The sequence below is a fragment of the Protopterus annectens genome, chromosome 5.part0 (genome assembly GCF_019279795.1).
Source record: "Protopterus annectens isolate FY-2018-M chromosome 5.part0, PAN1.0, whole genome shotgun sequence".
Taxonomy (NCBI): Eukaryota; Metazoa; Chordata; order Ceratodontiformes; family Protopteridae; genus Protopterus; species Protopterus annectens.
Window position 1 is genome coordinate 1,652,533,369 of NC_056735.1, and position 21,466 is coordinate 1,652,554,834.

General features: G+C 45.5%; 1 protein-coding gene across 1 annotated transcript in view; it reads right to left on the reverse strand.

The window, feature by feature from the left end:
* The window catches only part of TTC3 (tetratricopeptide repeat domain 3), a gene marked incomplete in the record, with an annotated part of 2,769,029 nt that extends 2,748,981 nt beyond the window's left edge, over positions 1-20,048 (reverse strand). Inside the window, 3 exon segments of the mRNA XM_044072025.1 lie at positions 19,472-19,523; positions 19,681-19,810; positions 20,032-20,048. Of these exon segments, the coding sequence (XP_043927960.1) occupies positions 19,472-19,523; positions 19,681-19,810; positions 20,032-20,048 (199 nt within the window).
* Between the last annotated feature and the right edge of the window lie 1,418 nt (positions 20,049-21,466).

Below are 21,466 nucleotides of genomic sequence, written 5' to 3' on the forward strand. Positions count from 1 at the left end.
AGAAACGTATACAATGTCCTATCCATTTTGAGATAGTCCATTTTGAAATGGCTTTTCCCTGTGCCCCTGCAGCATATGCTAACAATAATTGCTCCGATTTTCTGAAAGCTTTGGTTTTGTCCAAGTAGAAGCGTAACTGCCTGTGAATGTCCAAAGAATGTAGTAGTCTCTCCCCTTTGTTCTGTGGTTTTGGATAGAAAGTTGGCAAGTGAATAGTTTGGTTTAGAGCCACACTTGATACCACCTTTGGCATAAACATAGGGTTAGTTCTTAAAGACACCCTGTCCTGGTGGAAAATGAGGAAAGGTTCTACTGCCATTAGTGCCTGTAATTCTGAAACTCTTCGTGCTGATGTTATTGCCAGTAGCAGAGCAGTTTTACAAGAGACGTATTTTAATTCTGCTGTGTTAGCTGGCTCAAAAAGTACAGTTTTGTACCTACCATAAATGTAGATGTTCGAGTGCTAATACAGCTGCAGTCATAACAGATGGGTTTTCCTGCCGTCAGGCGGGTCCTCGGTCAGCCGAATTACAAAGTCTAGGTCCGGCGTCGGTTGTCGTCGCTTCTTCCCTGGAGTCAGTGCGACAGGGGTATAAAAGAACCAGCCGACACCATTTTCTTCAGTTTTTCTTGCCCCAGATGTCAGGTGCCCCCAGAAGGAAGGCAATACATAAATTTGTGTAATAAAGCAATGCCATATAAAAAAAATACAGTAATGCAAGCAAATACATCATGAATGAATACCCCAATCAGGTTGTATGAGGAGGTGTTAGCCAATAGGCCTGTCCCAAGAGGGGAAGGAGGGAGGGAAACCTGGACTGCAGCTGTATTAGCACTCGAACATCTACATTTATGGTAGGTACAAAACTGTACTATGTTCATCATGCATACAGCTGCAGTCATAACAAATGGATAGAATCCCAAAGCTAAGAAAGGGGTGGTAGGCACTAGGTGGAACTAGGAGGAGCCAGAATACCCTGCAAGACTGCAGTGGCAAAGCCTGCTCTAGATGTGGAGTATAATGGAAGGTGGTAGTGCTTGGAGAAGGTATGCACAGAACTCCAAGTGGCTGCTTCCAAAATATCTTTGGTAGGAACTCCTCTGAGAAAAGCTGCAGAGGTAGCCGTGGCCCTTGTGGAGTGAGATCTGATGCCTGTAGGTACTTTTTTGCCATGAAAAGAATAACAAAAGCGTACGCAGTGGGATATCCATTTTGAGATTGTCTGTTTGGAAATTGGCTTCCCTTGAGCTCCTATAGCATAGGACACAAAGAGCTGTTCTGATTTTCTGAAAGGCTTTGTTCTGTCCAAATAATAACGCAGTTGTCTGTGATGTCCAAGGAATGTAGTAATCTCTCCCCTTTGTTTTGAGGATTAGGATAAAAGGTAGGTAAGTGTATAGCCTGATTCAAAGCTACCCTGGATACCACTTTTGGCATAAAGGACGGGTTAGTTCGTAAGGAAACTCTGTCCTGGTGGAAGATGATAAAAGGCTGCACAGCCATGAGAGCTTGTAGTTCCGATACCCTACGAGCTGAGGTAATAGCCAGAAGGAAAGCTGTTTTCCAGGACAAATATTGCAAATCTGCTGAGGCAGCTAGCTCAAAAGGAGGCAAGGTCAGCTTTTCTAGAATGAAATTGAGATCCCAAGCAGGTATTGGTTGTTTCCTTGGGGGTTTTAGATTCTTAGCCCCTCTGAGGAACTGTCTTAAGAGGGGGTGAGAGAATAAAGGTGGATCAGTGTTGTATTCTGCAGAAATGGCTGAGGCATGGATTTTGATGGAGGAGAATGAAAGTCCACTGCTTAGCAGCCCAGCTAGATACTGTAATATTTGAGGTAAATTCAGTTTTCCAGGATCCTGGCCCTTTTTCTCATTCCAGACACAAAAATCCGTTTCCATTTTGTGGAGTAAGCTTTTCTAGTTGACGGCCTTCTGGCCTCCAAAATGACATCCTGCACCTCCTTGGAGAGTAGGGTCTTTTGTGATGCTAAGGAATCTTCCATGCGGCTAGATTGAGTGTTTTTAGCTGACTGTGAAGAGTTTTGAAGCTGTGCTGAGTCAGAAGAGGAGGCATTAGAGGCAGGGTCCATGGTGGGGAATGCGTCAGGCTCCTCAGGAGTGGGTACCAGTGTTGTCTTGGCCAGTCTGGAGCAATGAGAATCATCTTTGGTCTGTCTGCTATGGTTTTTAATAGAACTTTGGGCAGCAGAGGAAGAGGTGGGAAGGCATAAACTGTCATTGATGTCCAACTGAAAGAGAGAGCGTCCACTCTCCAGGCCTTTGGATGAAAAATCCTTGAGCAGAATTTTGTCAATTGGTGATTTTTTGGGAGGCAAATAGATCTATGTCTGGCCTTCCCCATACTTGAATTATCTCTGTAAAAACTTGAGGATGCAACTTTCATTCGTGTGGATCTGTCAAATTACTGTTTAGGTTGTCTGCCAGCGTGTTTTCCTTGCCTGGCAAGTACTGTGCTTGACGTTCGATTTGTAAGTCCAGAGCCATGTTCCAAAGTGACATGGCCAGCCTGCATAGGGGGTATGAATGGGTTCCTCCCTGTTTGTTTATGTACCACATTACTGTGGTGTTGTTCGTCCTTAAATATAGTTGACCTGGCTGCAGAAGGTCTTTGAAAGCTATAATAGCATTTATTACTGCTAGCATTTCCTTTTGATTGATGTGAAGGTGCTTTTCTTTTTGGGACCATTTGCCCTGAATGCACCGATCTGTCATGTGTGCCTCTCCAGGCGTAGTCCGAGGCATCTGTTGTGATGACTTGATTTGCTTGAGGCTTGCTGAATGGGAGACCTGTGTTTGTTTGGCATGCTTGAGCCCACCATAGAAATTCCTTTTGAAGACATGGAATTAGTGGTATTATTGTTTCCAAACTGGCTGCGTTGAGACCATAGGTTTTTCAGGTACCATTGAAGTTTCTTCATATGCAGCTTTGCACATGGGATTAGTAAGATGCAAGATGCCATGAATCCCAGAGCCTGCAGGATTTTCCTTGCAGTCAGCCTGGTGAAATTTGCTAGTGTTCTGAAGTATTGAGTAAGTTGCCCCTGCTTCTCTGGCGTGAGGTAGGCCATCTGGGTGTTTGTGTCCAAGTTGGCACCCAGGAAAATTATTTTCCAAGAGGGTATTAGCCTTGATTTCTTTTTGTTGACTGTGTATCCCAGAGAATTCAACAACATTATTACATAAGCCAGATGTTTCAGAAGTATGTTCTTGCTGTCCGATTGGATCAGGCAATCGTCCAAATAGGGGTATATTTGTATCCTTTGAAGTCTGCAGTAGGCAATTACTGATGCCAGGCATTTCGTGAATACTCTGAGCACAGTAGATAAGCCAAAGGGCAATGCAGAGAATTGATAATGGGTTGAACCTGCAAGAAATCTGAGGTATCTTCTGCAATTTTGTCTGATTGGGACATGCAGGTATGCCTCCTTGAGGTCCAGTGTTACCAGCCAAGACTCCTTGCCCAGCATGGGAAGAAGCTGCTGTAAAGTGAGCATCTTGAATTTTGGTACGAGTAAGAATGTGTTTAGGATGGATAGGTCCAAAATAGGTCTCCAACTGTTTCCCTTCCTTGGTGCCAGGAATAGTCTGGAATAAAAACCTTGACCTTGTTCGTGAGTAGGTACCTCTTGAATAGCTTTCATGTCTATGAGATCTGAAATTTGTCTTTGTGCCTCTGCCCTTTGATTGTGTGGCAGGTTTGGCATGCCTCTCATTTTTGGAAGGGTGTGAAAATGGAATCTGTAGCCTCTGTTTATAATGTCCAGGATCCACTTGTCTTTTGAGACAATATGCCAATTTTTTGAAAATAATGCCAGTTTTCCACCTAAGGGTGCTGCCATTTGAGCCTTGCTTGGCATGCAAAGGGGAAAGTCATTGGGCTTGCTTTCTGAATGGCTGCGAACTATCCTCACCACCTCTTTGTGTAGGTGCTTGCCATTGTCTGCCTCTAAACGATCCTTGGGATTGCCCTCTGCCCCTCAGGCGCCTGTATCTACCTCTTTGGGGTCTGTCCGTGGCTGGAAAGGACCAATTTTGGAAGGCCAATTTCTACTGAAACGTGGGGGTTGTACCTGTAGAAAATCTTTCACTGTTTGCATTGATTTAGCCTTTTCCTCCATTTTCCTTAATACCTCCTCAGCATTAGCACCAACTAATACATCCTTTTGTAGAGGGGAATCTAGTAATTTAGCTTTGACATGATCTGGTAAGGTTTGTTCCTTGAGCCAGGCATGTCTACGTATGACTGATCCTGTAACAGCAGCTCTACATGAGGCCTCTAGAGCATCAAAACCACATTGTAAGGAATGTTTACCCACTTGTTTTGCATTATGCATCAAATCCTGCAACTCCTTCAAGTCTGGTTGTTCAGGTTGTGACATTTTACTTCTCAATTGTGATAACAGAAACTGTTGGTACTTTAGCATATAGAACTGGCAGTTTAATGCCCTCATGGTTAAGGTGCCCGAGGTAAATACCTTTTTTCCCCACCTTTCAAGGATCTGGAATCTCTCTCAGAAGGTAATGGATTTTTAGCAGTGGAGGCTTTAATTCCCTTGGGGCCCTGTGAGATAGTTTCTGGGTCAGCAGCATGGCTTTTGTATAGAAATTGGTGTGAGTCAGGAACCCGGTAGTACCTGTCAGGCTTGACTGGGGCTGGAGGTAAAGAATCCGGGTTAAGGCAGGCCTCCGAGTACACATCATCTAGTATGTCCAAGACAGGAGGTATAGCCAGAGGCCTGTGCTGAGGTAGGAAGAGAAATTCCCTAAGCCTTTTCTTGGAATCTGAATACTCTTGGCCTTCCCAGTGGAAGTGTTCCCTTAAGGTATGTAAGGTTTCCCTAAATGAGTAATCCTCTGGGGGGATGCAGAGGGAATGGACTCCTCTGCATCAGAATCTTCAAAAGGGGAGTAAGAATGTTCCTGTTCATCAGAGTGCTCTGATATAATGGAGCCCTGATCAGTGGGGGGGGATTCTTCCTCCACTCTGGGCCTTTTGTCCGAGGGGGGTTGAGAACCCCTGATAAGAGTAATTAAATCCTCAGCCATTTTAAGCATCTGTTTTTTAGGCATGGGGCCTGGAGATGGGCCCTGTGTAGCTTGTCTCTTAGAATGCATGGCTGCTTTAGACTTAGTGAAAGCCTTGATAGAAAAAGTGGAAGAAGATCTGAAGACACCTTGAGAGGAGGCAGACCTGTCCACATTTTGAGATTCACCACCAAGAGTGGCTTCGGTATCTGTAGTCGGGGTGTGGGCCGAGGAGCCTGCGACCTCGGGCACAGAAGACACCGCCAATGAAGTGCCGTAGGTAGTCAGGGGCTGCGTAGGCGCCTCGCTGAGAACCGGACCACCTGTAGTCGGCTTTGGCATGGTGTCGGTAGAGGCTGTGGACCTCATGTGTCGGTCCTTATCTTTGCGCTTTTTAGACAAAACTGGAGTCGGAGTATCAGACGACATAATATAGTTCAATTTTTTGCCAAAATAATGCTGGACGAACTCCGCCCAACGCTTAATGGTGCGTTTGTTGAATGTAGCACAAAAACGACAGACCGCGACGTCGTCGTCTGGGCCTAAACAAGGAATACAGAGGGAATGGAAATCCTTATGCGGTATTTGCTTCCCACATGAAATACAATTATTAACTTTGACATCGGTCTGAGGCAAGAAAAGTTTCCCAAACGGGGTACTTAACTTTCAAGAAGACTTCGGTTGCAAAATTTTTGTAATTTCAGGAGCTGGCCGACAGGCACTTGCGAACTGCTTCTGGCACCGCGCAGCAAGAAAGACTGAAGAAAATGGCGTCAGCTGGTTCTTTTATACCCCTGTCGCACTGACGTCAGGGAAGAAGCGACGACAACAGACGCCGGACCTAGACTTTGGAATTCGGCCGACCGAGGACCCGCCTGAGGGCAGGAGAACCCATCTGTTATGACTGCAGCTGTATGCACGATGAACATGGAGGTAAAGTTAATTTTACCAAAACAAAGTTGAGGTCCCAAGTTGGGGTAGGTGCTCTATGGGGCGGTCTTATGTTTTTAGCCCCTCTGAGGTACTGTTTGAGCAAAGGATTAGAAAACATTGGTGGATCCGTGTTGTAATGAGCAGAAATGGATGAGGCGTGGATCTTGATGGATGAGAAGGAGAGGCCCTTGTCTAGCATCTCAGTTAAATATTGAAGTATCTGAGGAATGTTTGGGACAAGAGGGTCAAGGCTGTGCACCTGGTTCCAGGCACAGAATCTCTTCCATTTATCAGAGTAGGCTTTCCTGGTGCTAGGCCTTCTGGCCTCCAGAATGACATCCATAACAGCTTTGGAGAGAGGCACTGCTTGCTTGACTAAGGAATTTTCCATGCAGCTAGGTTTAAGGTCTTTAGCTGGCTGTGAAGTATCTGACTGCTGTGCTGTTTCAGCAAATGTGGGATTTGAGGCAAAATCCAGGGGGGTTCTTGTGCTAAGTTCTTTAAGATTGGGTACCAGTGCTGGCGTGGCCAGTCTGGTGCAATCAGGATCATCTTTGGCTCTTCTTGCCTGGCTTTTATGAGTACTGCTGGAAGGAGACAAAGGAGGGAAAGCGTATATTTGCAGGTTTTTCCAGCTGAATGAGAGGGCATCCACTTTCCCTGCTTGTGGATGGTAACTCCTTGTGCAGGATTTCTGTAGCTGGCAGTTCATTGGGGATGCAAGCAGATCTATGTCCGGGCTCCACCATTTTTGTGTTATCATTCTGAATATTTTTAGATTCAATTCCCAATCGTGGGGATCCACGATGTTTCTGCTTAGGTCATCTGTCCGTGTTTTTTTCTCTCCTGGCAGGAATTGTGCTTGCAGATGAACTTGGTAGTCTACAGCTGTGTTCCACAAGGTCATGGCTCGTCTGCAGTGGGGGTAGGAGTGTGTGCCCCCTTGCTTGCTTATGTACCACATAACTGTGGTGTTGTCTGTCTTTAGTAGTAGTTGTCCTGGATGCAGCAGGTCCTTGAAAGCTACAAGTGCATTTTGTACAGCTAGCATCTCTTTTTGATTGATGTGAAGATGCCTTTGCTCTGTGGGCCACTCGCCCTGAATACATTTTCCTGCCATGTGTGCTCCCCAGGCGTAATCCGATGCATCTGTTGTCAGTGTTTGCCTGGCTGTGGGTTAAGTAAAAGGCTGTCCCTTGTTGAGGTGACAAGCTTGAGCGCACCATCGAAACTCCTGTTGAAGGCAAGGAATAAGTGGTATAACCGTTTCCAAACTTTGACAGTGTTGAGACCATACACTCTAGGTACCACTGTAGTTTCCTCATATGCAGTCTGCCATATGGAATTAGTAGTATGCAAGATGCCATGTAACCCAAGGCCTGCAGAATTTTTCTTGCAGGGAGTTGGGTGTTTGTTGCCATCAACTGAAAGCATTGAGTCAGTTGTCCTTGCTCGTCTAGCGTGAGATAAGCCATCTGGGTTGTCGTGTTCAAGCTGGCACCCAGGAATATTATCTGTTGTAAGGGCACTAATTTTGATTTCTTTTCGTTTACTATGTACCCCAGGCAACTTAACTTTTTTACAAACGCCAGATGCTTTAGAAGAATGCCCTTGCTCTCTGCTTCGATCAGGCAGTCGTCCAGGTATGGATAAATTTGAATTCCTTTTTGCCTGAAAAATGCAATTACTGGTGCCAGGCACTTTGCGAAGACCCTGGGCGCAGTAGATAAGCCAAAGGGCAGTGCAGAGAATTGATAGTGCATTGAACCAGCTAGAAATCGGGAGGTATTTTCTGCAGTTTTGTCTGAAGCTACTGCAGTGTCAACATTTTGAATTTTGGAACGTCCAGGTTAAGTGTTTAGAGAAGAAAGATCCAGAATGGGTCTCCAGGCTTTGTCCTTTCTGGGAACCAGAAAAAGTATTTAGTAAAATCCTTGTCCTTGCTCCTGTGGTGGTACCTTTTGAATACCTCTCATGTCCATGAGTGCTGTAATTTGTTTTTGAGCCTCTGCCCAGTGATTTGGTGGCAGATTTGGCATTCCTTTTAACCTTGGCAGAGTGTGAAAGTGGAACCTGTAACCTTGAGATACAATGCTGACAACCCATTTGTCTTCGGTGATGCAATGCCAATTGTGACAGAAAAGTGCCAGTTTTCCTCCTAAGGGGGCTGCCAAGAGAGAGCTGTTTGGCAGCTGTAGTGGGAAGTCATTGAGGCTGCTTTTTATAAGGTTGTGGCCTGTCTTCCCCTTCTTTCTGGCCTGGTGTACCCCATTGTAGAGGCCTGTAAGGACCTTATGCTTGACCTTTACCTCTTGGACGTCTGTATCTGCCCCTTTGAGGTCTATCTGAGACTGGAAAGGACCAATTTTTTATTGGCCAATTTCTGCTAAAACGAGGAGGCTGAACCTGCAAGAAATCCTTCACCGTTTGCATTGATTTTGCCTTATCCTCCATCTTAACTCCAAACAACACATTCCGCTGCAAAGGTGCATCCAATAATTTTGCCTTAACATGATCTGGTAACGTATGTTCTTTTAACCAAGCATGCCTTCTAATGACAGAGCCTGTAACTGCTGCTCTACAGGAGGCCTCTAAGGAATCAAACCCACACTGCAAAGTATGTTTTCCCACTTGTTCAGCTGCATGCAATAAATCCTGCATTTCTTTAAAATTATTTGGATCTGAATCTGGAAGCATCTTTTGCTTCAACTGAGACATCAAAAATTGCTGATATTTTAGCATGTGAAACTGGCAATTTAAGGCTCTCATTGCTAAAGTTACAGACGTATACACTTTTCTTTCCCCATCTGTCTAATGCTCTGGAATCTCTGTCAGAGGGAACTGGGTTTTTTGCTGATGAGGCCTTAATCCCTTTGGGTCCCTGAGAAATAGTTTCAGGGTCAGCAACAGGGCTTTTATACAGAAATTTGTGAGAGTCAGAGACTCTAATATCTATCAGGTTTAACTGGGGCTGGAGGTAAGGAGTCAGGGTTTAAGTTGGATTCAGTGTACACATCATCCACAATATCTAACACTGACGGAATGGCAAGGGGTCTGTGTTGAGGCAATAAAAGGAAGTCTCTAAGCCTTTTCTTGGATTCTGAGTAATCCTGGCCTTCCCAATGGAAATGCTCCCTCATGGTATGTGAGGTCTCCCCAAAGGAATAGTCCTCAGGCGGAGAGGCTGATGGAATTGATTCCTCAGCATCAGAATCCTCATAAGGGGGTAAAGAATATCCTAGGTCTGATGATGAATCTGAAGAAATGGACATCTGGTCGGAAGATTCATAGTCTGCATCCTGTCTGGGCCTTTTATCAGGAGGGGGATGGGACCCCCTGATCAGGGTGATTAGGTCATCGACCATTTTGATCATTTGTTTCTTAGGCATGGAAGCCTGTCCTGGAGAAGACTGTATCTGTTTCTTTGTTTTTAAGGGGGCCTTAGACTTAGCAGAGGGGTTTAATGGTTAACTGGGTAGGTCTGAAAACACCCTCTGAGGCTGTGCATTGCTCAGCTACTTCGGTTCCCTCTGAAGGGTTAGTTTTGGTAGGCTGAAAACCTAGAGCGTCCGAAGGCCCAGCCAGCTCCACATGGGAGTCTGAGGCGGTCTGTGGTTCTGTGGAAGCGGTCATCAGGGGCTGCGTATGCGCCTCACTGAAAACCGGAGAACCGGCGACTGGCCTAGAAGAGGCCTCGTCGTCAATTTTGGGCTTCAGATGCCTGCCCTTGTCTTTGCGCTTTTTATGTATTCCGGTCGTCGGAAGTTCCGACGGCATGGTGTAATTGAATTTTCTGCCAAAATAATGTTGGGCAAAATCAAACAGACGTTTAATAGTGCGCTTGTTAAACCTAGCACAAAACCGACAACCAGTGACGTCGTGGTCTGGGCATAAGCATGGAATACAATAGGAGTGGAAATCCTTATGAGGTATTTGCTTCCCACAAGAAATACAGTTAACTTTTACTGACATCGGTCTGAGGCAAGAAAAAGTTTCCCCAATGGGGTACTTAGCTTTGTAGAAGACTTCGGTTCTGGATTTGGAATGAAAATCTCAGGAGTCGGCTGACCGGCACTTGCGAACTGCTTCTGCTTCGGGCACCGCACGGCAAGAAAGACTGAAGAAAATGGCGTCGGCTGCATTTTATATACCCCTGTCGCACTGATGTCAGGGAGGAGGAGACGGCAACCGACGCCGGACCAAGACTTTGTAACTCAGGCCGACTGTGGAACCGCCTGACGGCAGGATAACCCAAGTGTAATGACTGCAGCAGTGTAACACGATGAACATCTGCAGTGGCAAAGCCTGCCCTGGATTTGGAGTAGAGTGGCAGATGATGGTGCTTTCTAAAGGTGTGCACTGAACTCTAAGTAGCTGCCTCTAAAATGTCCTTGGTTGGTACTTCCCAGAGAAAGGCTGGTGAAGTGGCTGCAGCTCTGGTGGAATGGGGCCTAATGCCCTTAGGCACTGGCTTGCCATGGTATAAGTAGCAGAAATGAATGCAGTGGCCTATCCACTTTGAAATGGTCTGCTTTGAGATAGCCTTTCCTTGTGATCCTGCAGCATATGCCACTAGTAATTGCTCTTTCTGAAAACTTTGGTTCTGTCCAAGTAGAATCTAAGCTGTCTGTGTATGTCCAAAGAATGCAGAATTCTTTCCCCCTTGTTTTGTAGATTTGGATAAAAGGTTGGCAGATGAATGGTTTGGTTAAGAGCCACACTGGACACCACTTTAACCATAAATGTTGGGTTTGTCCTCAGGGAGACCCTGGCAGATAAAAAATGATAAAAGGTTCCACAGCCATGAGTGCCTGTAGCTCTGAAACTCGTCTTGCAGAAGCTATTGCTAGGAGCAGAGCTGTTTTCCAAGATAAAAACTTTATATCAGCAGTAGCAGCTGGCTCAAAAGGAGGCAGGGTGAGTTTTTCCAAGACATAGTTGAGGTCCCATGCAGGCACTGGTGATCTCTTCGGAGGCCTTAAATTTTTGGCTCCTCTGAGGTACTGTTTTAATAAAGGATGAGAAAAGACTGGTGGCTCTGCATTGTAATGAGTCGAAATGGCAGAGGCATGAATTTTAATAGATAAGAAAGAAAGGCCTTTGTCCAGCATCTCAGTTAAGTATTGTAACATCTGAGGAATATTTGGCACATCTGTATCTGTTCCTTGTGCCTGGTTCCAAGCACAGAATCTCTTCCATTTTCCAGCATAAGATTTTCTAGTACTAGGCCTTCTGGCTTCCAAAATGACATCCATCACAGCTTTGCTGAGAGGTGTGTTTTGTATGACTACATTATCCGCCATGCTGCCAGGTTTAAAGTCCTGAGCTGGCTGTGCAGGATTAGATTGTTTTGCTGGGGACAGTAGATGCGGTACCTGAGGTAGGGTCCAAGCTGGGCATTGAGACAAGCTCCTTAAAATTGGGTACCAGTGCCGGTAGGGCCAGTCTGGTGCAATCAGTATCATCTTTGGCTTCTCCTGTCTGACCTTTAGGAGTACCTTGGGGAGGAGAGGCAGAGGGGGAAAGGCATATATGGATAGGTTTTTCCAGCTGAAGGATAGGGCGTCCACTTTCCATGCTTGTCTGTGATAAATCTTTGTGCAGAATCTCTTTAGTTGGTAGTTATGAGGGGAGGCAAATAGATCTATGTCCGGGCATCCCCATTTCCTTATCATCATGCTGAAGACTTGTGGAACTAGCTGCCACTCGTGGGGATCCATGAGGTTTCTGCTTAGTTTGTCTGCCAGAGTACTTTTCCTTCCTGGCAGGAATTGTGCCTGCAGATGTACTTGATAAGTCAATGCTGTGTCCCACAAAGTTAGGACTAGTCTGCAAAGGGGGTAAGAATGTGTGCCCCCCTGCTTGTTTATATACCACATGACTGTGGTGTTGTCTGTCTTTATCGGTAGTTGTCCTGGTTGAAGTAGGTCCTTGAATGCTGTCAGGGCATTTTGAACAGCTAGCATCTCTTTTTGATTGATATGTAGATGCATTTGGTTTGAGGTCCATGTTCCCTGAATGCATCTTCCTGCCATGTGCCCCCCCCCAGGCATAATCTGACCCATCCTTTGTTAGTGTTTGCCTGGCTGGAGGTAATGTGAATGGCTGTCCCTTGTTTTGGTGACAATCCTTTGCCCACCATCGAAAATCCTGTTGCAGGCAGGGAATAAGAGTAATTATAGTTTCCAGGCTGTGGCAATGTTGAGTCCAAACACTTTTTAGGTACCATTGAAGTTTTCTCATATGCAGTCTTGCATATGGAATTAGTAGGATGCAGGATGCCATGAAGCCCAAAGCCTGCAGAATTTTTCTTGCAGATAACTGGGCCTTTGCTGCTAACATTTTGAAGTAGATAGTCAGTTGTTGCCTTTGTTTGTCTGGCGTGAGATGAGCCACCTGGGCAGTTGTATTTAAGCTTACACCCAGGAATATTATCTCTTAAGAGGGTACTAGTTTTGATTTCCTTTTGTTGACTGTGTACCCTAGGCATGTTAGAAGTTTTTTCAAAAATGCCAGATGCTGTAGGAGGATGTCCTTGTTCTCTGCTTGAATTAGACAGTCGTCCAAGTAAGGATATATTTGTATTCCTCTTTGTCTGCAGAATGCAATTACTGGTGCCAGGCACTTTGCAAAGACACTGGGTGCAGCAGATAAGCCAAAGGGCAGTGCAGAGAATTGGTAAGGCACTGAGCCAGCCTTGAATCTGAGGTATCTTCTGCATATTTGTCTGATTGGGACATGCAGGTATGCCTCTTTTAGGTCTAAAGTTACAAGCCAAGCGTTCTTGCCCAGCATGGGCAGTAGCTGCTGCAAAGCCAACATTTTGAATTTGGTATATCCAGGAATGTATTCAGAATCGATAGGTCCAGTGATGGCCTCCAGGCCTTGTCCTTTCTGGGTACCAAGAACAGCCTTGAGTAAAATCCTTGTCCCCGCTCTTGCTCTGGCACTTGTTGAATGGCCCTCAAGTCCATGAGGGATGAGACTTGTTTTTGTGCCTCTGCCCATTGATTTTTTGGCAGATCTGGCCAGCTGTTTGCCTTTGGCAGGGTATGGCAATAGAACTTGTAGCCTTGTGACATGATATTTAGAACCCACTTGTCATGGGTTATAATGTGGCAATTTTGAGAAAAAAGTGCTAATTTTCCTCCTAAAGGTGCTGCCAGGAAATAAGTGCTTGGTGCAGGCAGGGGGAAGTCATTGGGACTGTTTCCTGTAAGTCTGTGATCTGTCTTCTCCACTTTTGGAGGTAGAAGCACCCCACTGCTTTGATCTGTATGAACCTTGCGCCTGGGATCTGCCTCTAGGGTGTCTGGGTCTGCCCCCCTTTGAGGTCTGTCTGACAGAGGAAAGGACCAATTCTTTGTTGGCCAGTGTCTACTCAACCTAGGTGGCTGTACTTGTAAGAAATCTTTGACCGTTTGCATAGATTTACTCTTGTCCTCCATTTTCTTTAACACCTCTTCTGCTTTAACACCAAACAAAGAATCATGCTGTAAAGGTGCTTCTAATAATTTAACTTTAACATGATCAGGCAGATTTCGTCCCTTTAACCAAGCATGCCTTCTAATTACAGAACCTGTAACTGCGGCCCTGCAGGAGGCCTCTAAAGAATCAAAAACCACATTGCAAAGTATGCTTTCCAACTTGTTCAGCTGCATGCAAAATATCCTGCATTTCCTTGTTTTCTGCACATTCAGAGTTTAACAACATTTTCTGTTTAAGCAATGCCATGACATGTTGCTGATATTTGAGCATATGAACCTGACAGTTTAAGGCCCTTATAGCCAAGGTAGCAGATGTGTAAACCTTTTTTCCCCATCTATCCAGTGCCCTAGAATCCCTGTCCTGTCAGAAGGGGTAGGGTTTTTGCAGCGGAAGCCTTAACTCCCTTAGGACCCTGAGAAATAGTTTCTGGGTCTGCAGCAGGGTTTTTAATAAGGAATTTATGAGAGTCAGGAACCCTGTAATATCTGTCAGGCTTAACAGGAGCTGGAGGTAAGGAGTCAGGGGTAAGGCTAGACACCAAAAACACATCTACAATGTCCAACACAGGAGGGATGGCTAGTGGCTTGTGCTGAGGTAGGTTAGGAAATCCTTGAGCCTCTTTTTAGAATCTGAAAAATCTTGGCTCTCCCAGTGAAAATGCTCCCTCGTGGTATGCAAGGTTTCTCCAAAAGAATAGTCCTCAGGAGGAGAAGCTGAAGGTATGGATTCTTCAGCATCAGAATCCTCATGGGGGGAAAAGTATATTCCTGATCAGAAGAGGAATCAGAAGAAATGGAAACCTGATCTGAAGATTCATAGTCAGTCTCTTGCCTAGGCCTCTTATCAGGAGGGGGATGGGAACCCTTGATCAAGGTAATCAAGTCTTTGGCCATTTTGAGCATCTGTTTTTTGGGCATGGAGGCCTGTACACGTGGCTCTTGAGGTTGCTTCTTTGCCTTTGAAGTCGGTTTAATGTATAGATGTTTGGGTCTGAATACACCCTCAGAAGCCAGTGCCTGCTCAGCGGCTCCAGACCCATCTAAAGGATCAGCGTCCGAGGCTCCAATACCTTGAGTTTCCAGTGGCATGGCCGACTCCACATGGGAGTCGGTAGCGGTCGTCAGGGGCTGCGAAATCACCTCACTGAGAACCAGCAAACCGGCGACTGGCTTAGGAGAAGCTTAGTCATCGGTTTTGGGCCTCGGCTGTCTTTCTTTTTCTTTGCGCTTTTTGTGAACTCCAGTAGTCAGATGGCTTTCAGACGACATTTCTGGATAATTAAATCTGCATCCAAAGTAGTTTAAAGCAAAATCATACAGACGCTTAGTGCGTTGGTTAAATCTAGCACAAAACCAACAACCCAGAAAATTATGATCAGGGCCTAGGCAAGGAATACAGTAAGAATGAAAGTCATTATGAGGTATTTGCTTCGCACAAGAAATACAATTATTAACTTTTTCTGACATCGGTTCCGGAGCAAGAAAAAAAAAAAAGTTTCCCCAATGGGGAAGCTAGCTTTATAGAAGACTTCGGATCTGAAATTCGAACTCGAAAATCTCAGGAGTCGGCCAACCGGCAATTGCGAACTGCTTCTGCTTCAGGCAACACGCGGCAAGAAAGACTGAAGAAAATGGCATCGGCTGCTTCTTTTATACCCCTGACGACCTGACATCAGGGAAGGGGCGACGACAGCCGACGCAGGACCCAAGATTTTGGAATTCAGGCCGACTGAGGGCAACCTGCCTGCAGGATTACCCAAATGTAATGACTGAAATAGTGAAACACGAAGAACATGTCTGACTACAGGGGAAGCAGCTTTGGGGGCTGTAAGGTCAGACTGCATAATAAGGTGTACCAATGCTGTCTGGGCCAATCTGGAGCAATGAGGATGGCCTTGGGTCTCTCCTCTCTTACTTTGATCAGAACCTTGGGAATAAGGGGCAGAGCCGGGTATGCGTACAGAAAGAGGGAGCTCCAGGGGAAGGTCAAGGTATCCACCTTCCATGCTAGGAGGTGATACTCCCTAGTACAGAACTTGTGCAGCTGGTTGTTGAGATGCAAGGCAAAAAAGTCCACGTTTTTGGGTCTCCCACTCCTGGGTGATTTCCAGAAAGATTTCTCTGTGGAACTGCCATTCGTGGAGGTCCAGTAAGTTTCTGCTTAGGTGGTCTGCCAGTGTGTTGTTGATCCTTTGTAAGTACTGGGCAATTAAGTGTAGCCCCATGGAGGTGGCTGTAAGCCAGAGACTCATGGATAACTTGCACAGGGGGTAAGATTGGGTGCCCCCTGCTTGTTGATGTACCACATTACTGTGGTGATTTCTGTTTTTATAAGGAGGACCCCTGGCCTGAGATGGGGTTGGAAGGAAGTCAGAGCCTTTTGCACTGCCATCTTTTCTTTCTGGTTGATGTGCGAATGAAGTTGCTGGGCATTCCAAAGGCCTTGGGTACACCTGCCTGCAAGGTGAGCGCCCCAAGCAATGTCTGAGGCATCTGTGGTGATGGTATGGCCGGAAGGGTAGAGGATGAAGGGAAGACCCTTGTTCATGGTACAGTCCTTTGGTCACCAGAGAAATCCGGCCCTTATACAAAGGATCAGCAGGAGAGTGGTCTCTAGGGACTGAGTGCGGACAACAAAGGTTCTTTAAGTACCACTGAAGTTTCCTCATGTGAAGACTGGCGACAGGGATGAGAAGGATGCAAGATGCCATGTATCCCAGGGCTTGCAGGAACTTCCTCGCAGTGAGGTGACTTCTGGAAGCCAGCTGGGTAAAGCAGAGAGGCAGGAATCTCTGCTTTTCTGGGGATAGGAAGGCCATTTGGGTTTCTGTGTCTAGCACAGCTCCCAGAAAAACAATTTTTCTGGTGGGGTGTTGCTTTGATTTTTTTCTCGTTGATGGTGAACCCTAGGGAAGTTTGGAGTGATTTTACAAAGAGAAGGTCCTGGAGCAACTTTTCTTTGCACTCTGCCTAAATAAGGCAGTCTTCCAGGTAAGGGTAAATCTGTACATTTCTCTGTCTGCAGAATGCTATAGCAAGGGTCAAGCATTTGGTGAATACTCTGGGAGCAGTAGATAAGCCAAAGGGCAGTGCAGACAACTGAAAATGTTGACAGCCTGCTCTGAAGCGCAGGAATGTTCTGCACAATTCCCTGATGGGGATGTGAAGGTAGGCATCTTTTAGGCCTAGTGTCATAAGCCAGGTATTTTGTATGAACATAAGCAGGAGCTGCTGCAAGGTTAGAATTCGGAATCTGGGGACCACCAAGGAGGTGTTTAGTTTGGATAGATCCTGGACGGAGTGTGAAGTGCCCACTTTTCTGGGAACAAGGAATAGTCTGGAGTAAAAACCTTTTCTGTTTGATCTGGAGGGACAGGTTCTACTGCCCCCTGGGATATTAGAGTTTGGACCTGTTTCAATGCCTCTGCCCACTGTGTTGGGGGAAGGTCTGGGTACCCTCTTGGAATAGGGAGTTTGCTGAAGGAGAATCTGTATCCCTGAGAAATGATTTTAAAGACCCATTGTTACTTGGTTATAGAGACCCAACTGTTCTTGAAGAGGGTGAGCCTTCCTCCTAGTTTTTGATGAGTGAAAGGAGGGCAGAGGGGGGAGGGAGAGTCATTGTGAGTGCTTGCCATAGAAGCTTGGCTTAGAACTCCCTGCCTGAGAGACGGAAGTGGTCCATTGTTTGCTTCTTTGCTGGCCTTGGGATAGGGGCCTGGATGGCCTGTCCCTGCAGGGCTTACCTTGGCCCTGTCTGCAAGATGTAGGGAAGGCCTAGCGCTTAGAGGGAAAGTTCTTGCTGAATCTGGGAGTTTGAATTTGAAAGAAATCTTTTACTGTTTGCATAGATTTTGCTTTGTCTTCCATCTTTTTAATCACCTCCGCTGCTTTTTCCCAAACAGGCGTTCCTTATCTAGGGGTGCATCAATAAGTTTAAATTTGACATGATCAGGGAAAGGTTGTTCCTTCAGCCATGCATGTCTTCTAATAACAGATCCAGTCACTGCTGCCCTGCTAGAGGCTTCTAGGGTGTCATATCCACACTAACGAGTGTTTGGCCACTTGACAAGCAGAGTGTAGTAATTCTGGCAGCTCTTTTGAGTTGGCACTGTCAGGAGAGGTAGCAATCTTCTGTTTTAATTGTGCCAAAGTATGTTGTTGATATTTTAAACATATGGAACTGACAACTGAGTGCATGGAGGTGTATACTTCCTTACCCCATCTGTCCAGAGCTCTGGAGTCTTTGTCAGAAGGAAGAGGATTCTTGGCAGAACTAGTCTTAGCTCCTTTGGGTCCCTGTGTAATGACCTTAGGGTCTGCAGCAGGATTCCTCTGTAGTACCAGTCAGGTTTAGCAGGGCATCGAGGCTAAATTGGATTCATGGAAAACATCATCCACCACTTCCAAAATAGGTGGGATGGCCAGGGTCTGTGCTGGGGCAGGTCCAGAAACTCTCCAAGTCGTTTCTTTGACTGTGGGAAGTCTTAAGATTCCCAATGAAAATGTTCCCTGAGGGAGTGAAGGGTTTCCCCAAAGGAGAGGTCCTCTGGAGGGGAGGCAGAAGGGATGGACTCCTCTGCGTCTGAATCCTCAAACAGTTAAGGGATGTCATTCCTCTTCAAAAGCAGAATAATCAGATTCTTCATACTCTTGGTCTGTCACAATTTCTGGAGAAGGATGCCTTTTCTTTTTTTGGAGTGGGGGGCCTGAGTACCTCAGATAAAGGAGATAAGATCCTCCATTTTAAGCATTTGAGTTTCAGGTAGGGGAGCAGTAGCACGATGGTGGCTAGAAGCAGATTTCATAGGAGTGGCCTGGCTTCTAGGCCTGAGAGAATCCATTGGTCTCTGAGAAGCGGTAGTCGGAAGTGAAGATGTCAGTTTTTGTCTAGAATCGGTAGTGTGAAAGGCCTCCTCGGAAGCTAGTACCTGTGTCGCAGCTCCAGACCCAACCAAGGCAGAGACAGCCAAAGGCTCAGAAGATAAAGTGGATTTCTGTGGCATACCAGACTCCGAAAGGGTCTCGGCATTGGCCTGCGTAGAAAGCGAGTCAGGCATCAGGGGCTGCGAAAGAGCTTCACTGAATTCTAGAGAACTGATGACTTGCTTGGCGGTAGCGTCATTGGAAGGCTTAATCTTGTGTGGCCCGTCTCTATCTTTATTTAAAAATTTTTCGAAATTGACAGATTGTTGGCTGACGGACGCCATATTGGAATTTGAAGATGGAACACGAAAATAATTGTCTACAAAAAGAGCTCTACGGTGAATGGTTCTTGCATTAAAGAGGGCACAGAACTGGCAATGAGGGGCGTCGTGGTTTGTGAATAAACAAGTGATGCAGTAAGAATGAAAATCTCGGTGTGGGATCTGCTTTCCACAGGCAAGACAATTAACTTTTTTGGACATCGGTTAGAGCAAGAAAAAAGGGTCCCCAATGGAGTACTAAGTTTTAGACTTTTTCTGCTGAAATTTAACTTCTGGTAGTGACCGACCGGCACTCGTGTGAACTGCTTCTGCAACAGGCTCCATGACAAGCAAGACTGATGTAATGACGTCAGCTGCCTTGCTTTATAGCACTGACCTGATGTCAGACTACAGGCGACTGCAGCCGGTGCACAAAAACATTGACGCTGGTATTCGGGCCGACCGAGGGCTACCACAGCAGGGACAACCCATAGGTGATGACTGCAACAGTGAAACACGAAGAACATCTAAAGAAACTCCAACAAGATGCGTCACAGAAAGGAAACGGACTTACCCACAGCAGAGGGCCCCTCAAAGTTAGCTCTGTCCTTCATATACATAACAGTCTGCATCCAAGGAACTTACCCCTGAATGCCATCACCTTTACGCAGTCTGCTTTCCTTGTTCTCAGTCAATATTTTCACTGTGTGACAGATAACTACACAAGTGCAACTGACTTCTGAATGCACTGCAAAAGTAGGACAAGCAATTCAGTTGTGAAAAAAAACTATAAAGTCTCATTCTTCATTCAACATTACCTGGATCTCCATTTATACAGTTCCTTTTGGTTGTACGGATTTCAGCAGTGCCCTGTTTTGAAAATATGAACAAAAAAGTTATCCATGGTATTCAATAATACAAATGTTCTACACAGACTTAAATCCAATGTTCAGATATAAACCATCACAATGACTGACATTCAAATGTAATGAATCAGTTAATCACATATACACAAAGCCATGCTAACCGTGCAGTCAGAGGAGTTCTGGAAAGCTTTATCTGTCGTCTGTGAAGTTAATTTACTGTCTTCATTACTGCTACCTTGCTTAGCATCATGGGAAGCTTTAACAGGATCCGAAGAAACTGCTGAATCTGATCTAAAACAACAAAAGTACCTTAAAGTCTTTCTGACAAGCATGCTAGAAGAAATATACATTGGCAACAAGAAAATCTACATCAAAATAGCAGAACTACTTACTATTGATTTTTTTTTCATTTTATCACAGTTTAGTAGACATCAACATTTAGGGTTTTTCACACAATTCAACTCGCCTCCCTTTCATGCTTTATGCAATTCATGCTTTAAAAGAATGTTTACATAAGACAGCGAATCATGTGATATCGGAGGCAAATAAACATTTAATATTTTCAGCTCATCTAATGGGGTGGACTCTTGAGTCCATGCTGTAAGTTTGGTTCCTCCATTCAGAATGACACCTTCTTTGTTTTCAGATTCTCACACTTATGGAGAATATGGTCATAAAAATGCACAGAAGGATGCAACAAGTTAATTACGCAAGTTCAGTCACCCCCCACACCTAACCAGGTTGCACATAAGCCACAAGTGACAGTACCTTCCTCCAAATCAAAAACAAAGGCAGGAGATTTTTTTTACTAACAAAGAAAGGCAGCAGTACATAAACCGATTTAAAGGGAACACCAAAACTCAAGGCTGGCTAAAGAAAGTCCCAGCAAATGTGATAGGAGGGTACTCTAATCTGTCAAACAGAGAGATCTCATTACTCAGCTAAATGCAGTAGCACTATCAACTGTATCTAGCATCAAGAACTATACCTTGAACCGTCCTACGGTTGGGACAAATCCAGACCAATAAACCGCCAGGTTAAAGGAGCCAGAGGACTGCGCTAAATTAGAGTTCAGAAGTTTGAACCCTGGTGTATAATCCAGTCAATAGAAGAACGGTGCTGCATTCACAGTCAAGACAGTAACATTTGGCAAAAAAGCACTGCAGACCAACTAAATGCAGTGCCACTGTCTGCAACATGACAACATAGATACAGTAGGAGTGGAGAAGATCAAATGCAGCAAAGGCTAACAGGCACAGCTACCAATGGCAAAAGAATAGTTAAGTAAAACCTTACCATAACCTTAGATGTCCTTCTCTTCCATGTTGTAGTATTCATAACAGGAGGGAGTTGCTGCCAGCAGCACCACCTTCCGGCCAATATACTAAAGTCTGTTTCTGGGGGGTACGTGTGACATCCCTTGTCAGAGCCATAAACTGACGTAGGGTATAAAGGTGACGTCTGCATGCACCCTCCTTGGAATGAACTGCCACATACAGTAGTACTCCTGTGGGTAGAAGAGTCCCAAGGGGACCCTTGGAATTGCATGCAGGCTAGAGTCAGGGAAGTAGGTGGTATGTGTGTAGTGGAGACATTGGGGGGGTATCAAAGTAATGTCCCCCTCAAGTCGGAATGGCAAGTAAAATGTTAAAGGTACAGGGGCAGGTGGGGGGATTGAATACTGCAACATGGAAGAGGACATCTAAGGTTATGGTAAGTTCTTACACAACTATTCTATGACCTTCTATTCACATGCTGCGGTATTCATAACAGTATGGTAGAGCACCAGAGCTTTTAGGCATGGTTTTGGGTGGAGAATTGGGTTCTTTGGTCAATGAGCCCTTGGAGGATAGACTCTGCAAACCCTGCCCTTGCTCTAGAGACTAGGTCCAGTTTGCAATGTCTGGTAAAGGTGTGGACAGAAGTCTAAGTGGCAGCTTCCAAGAT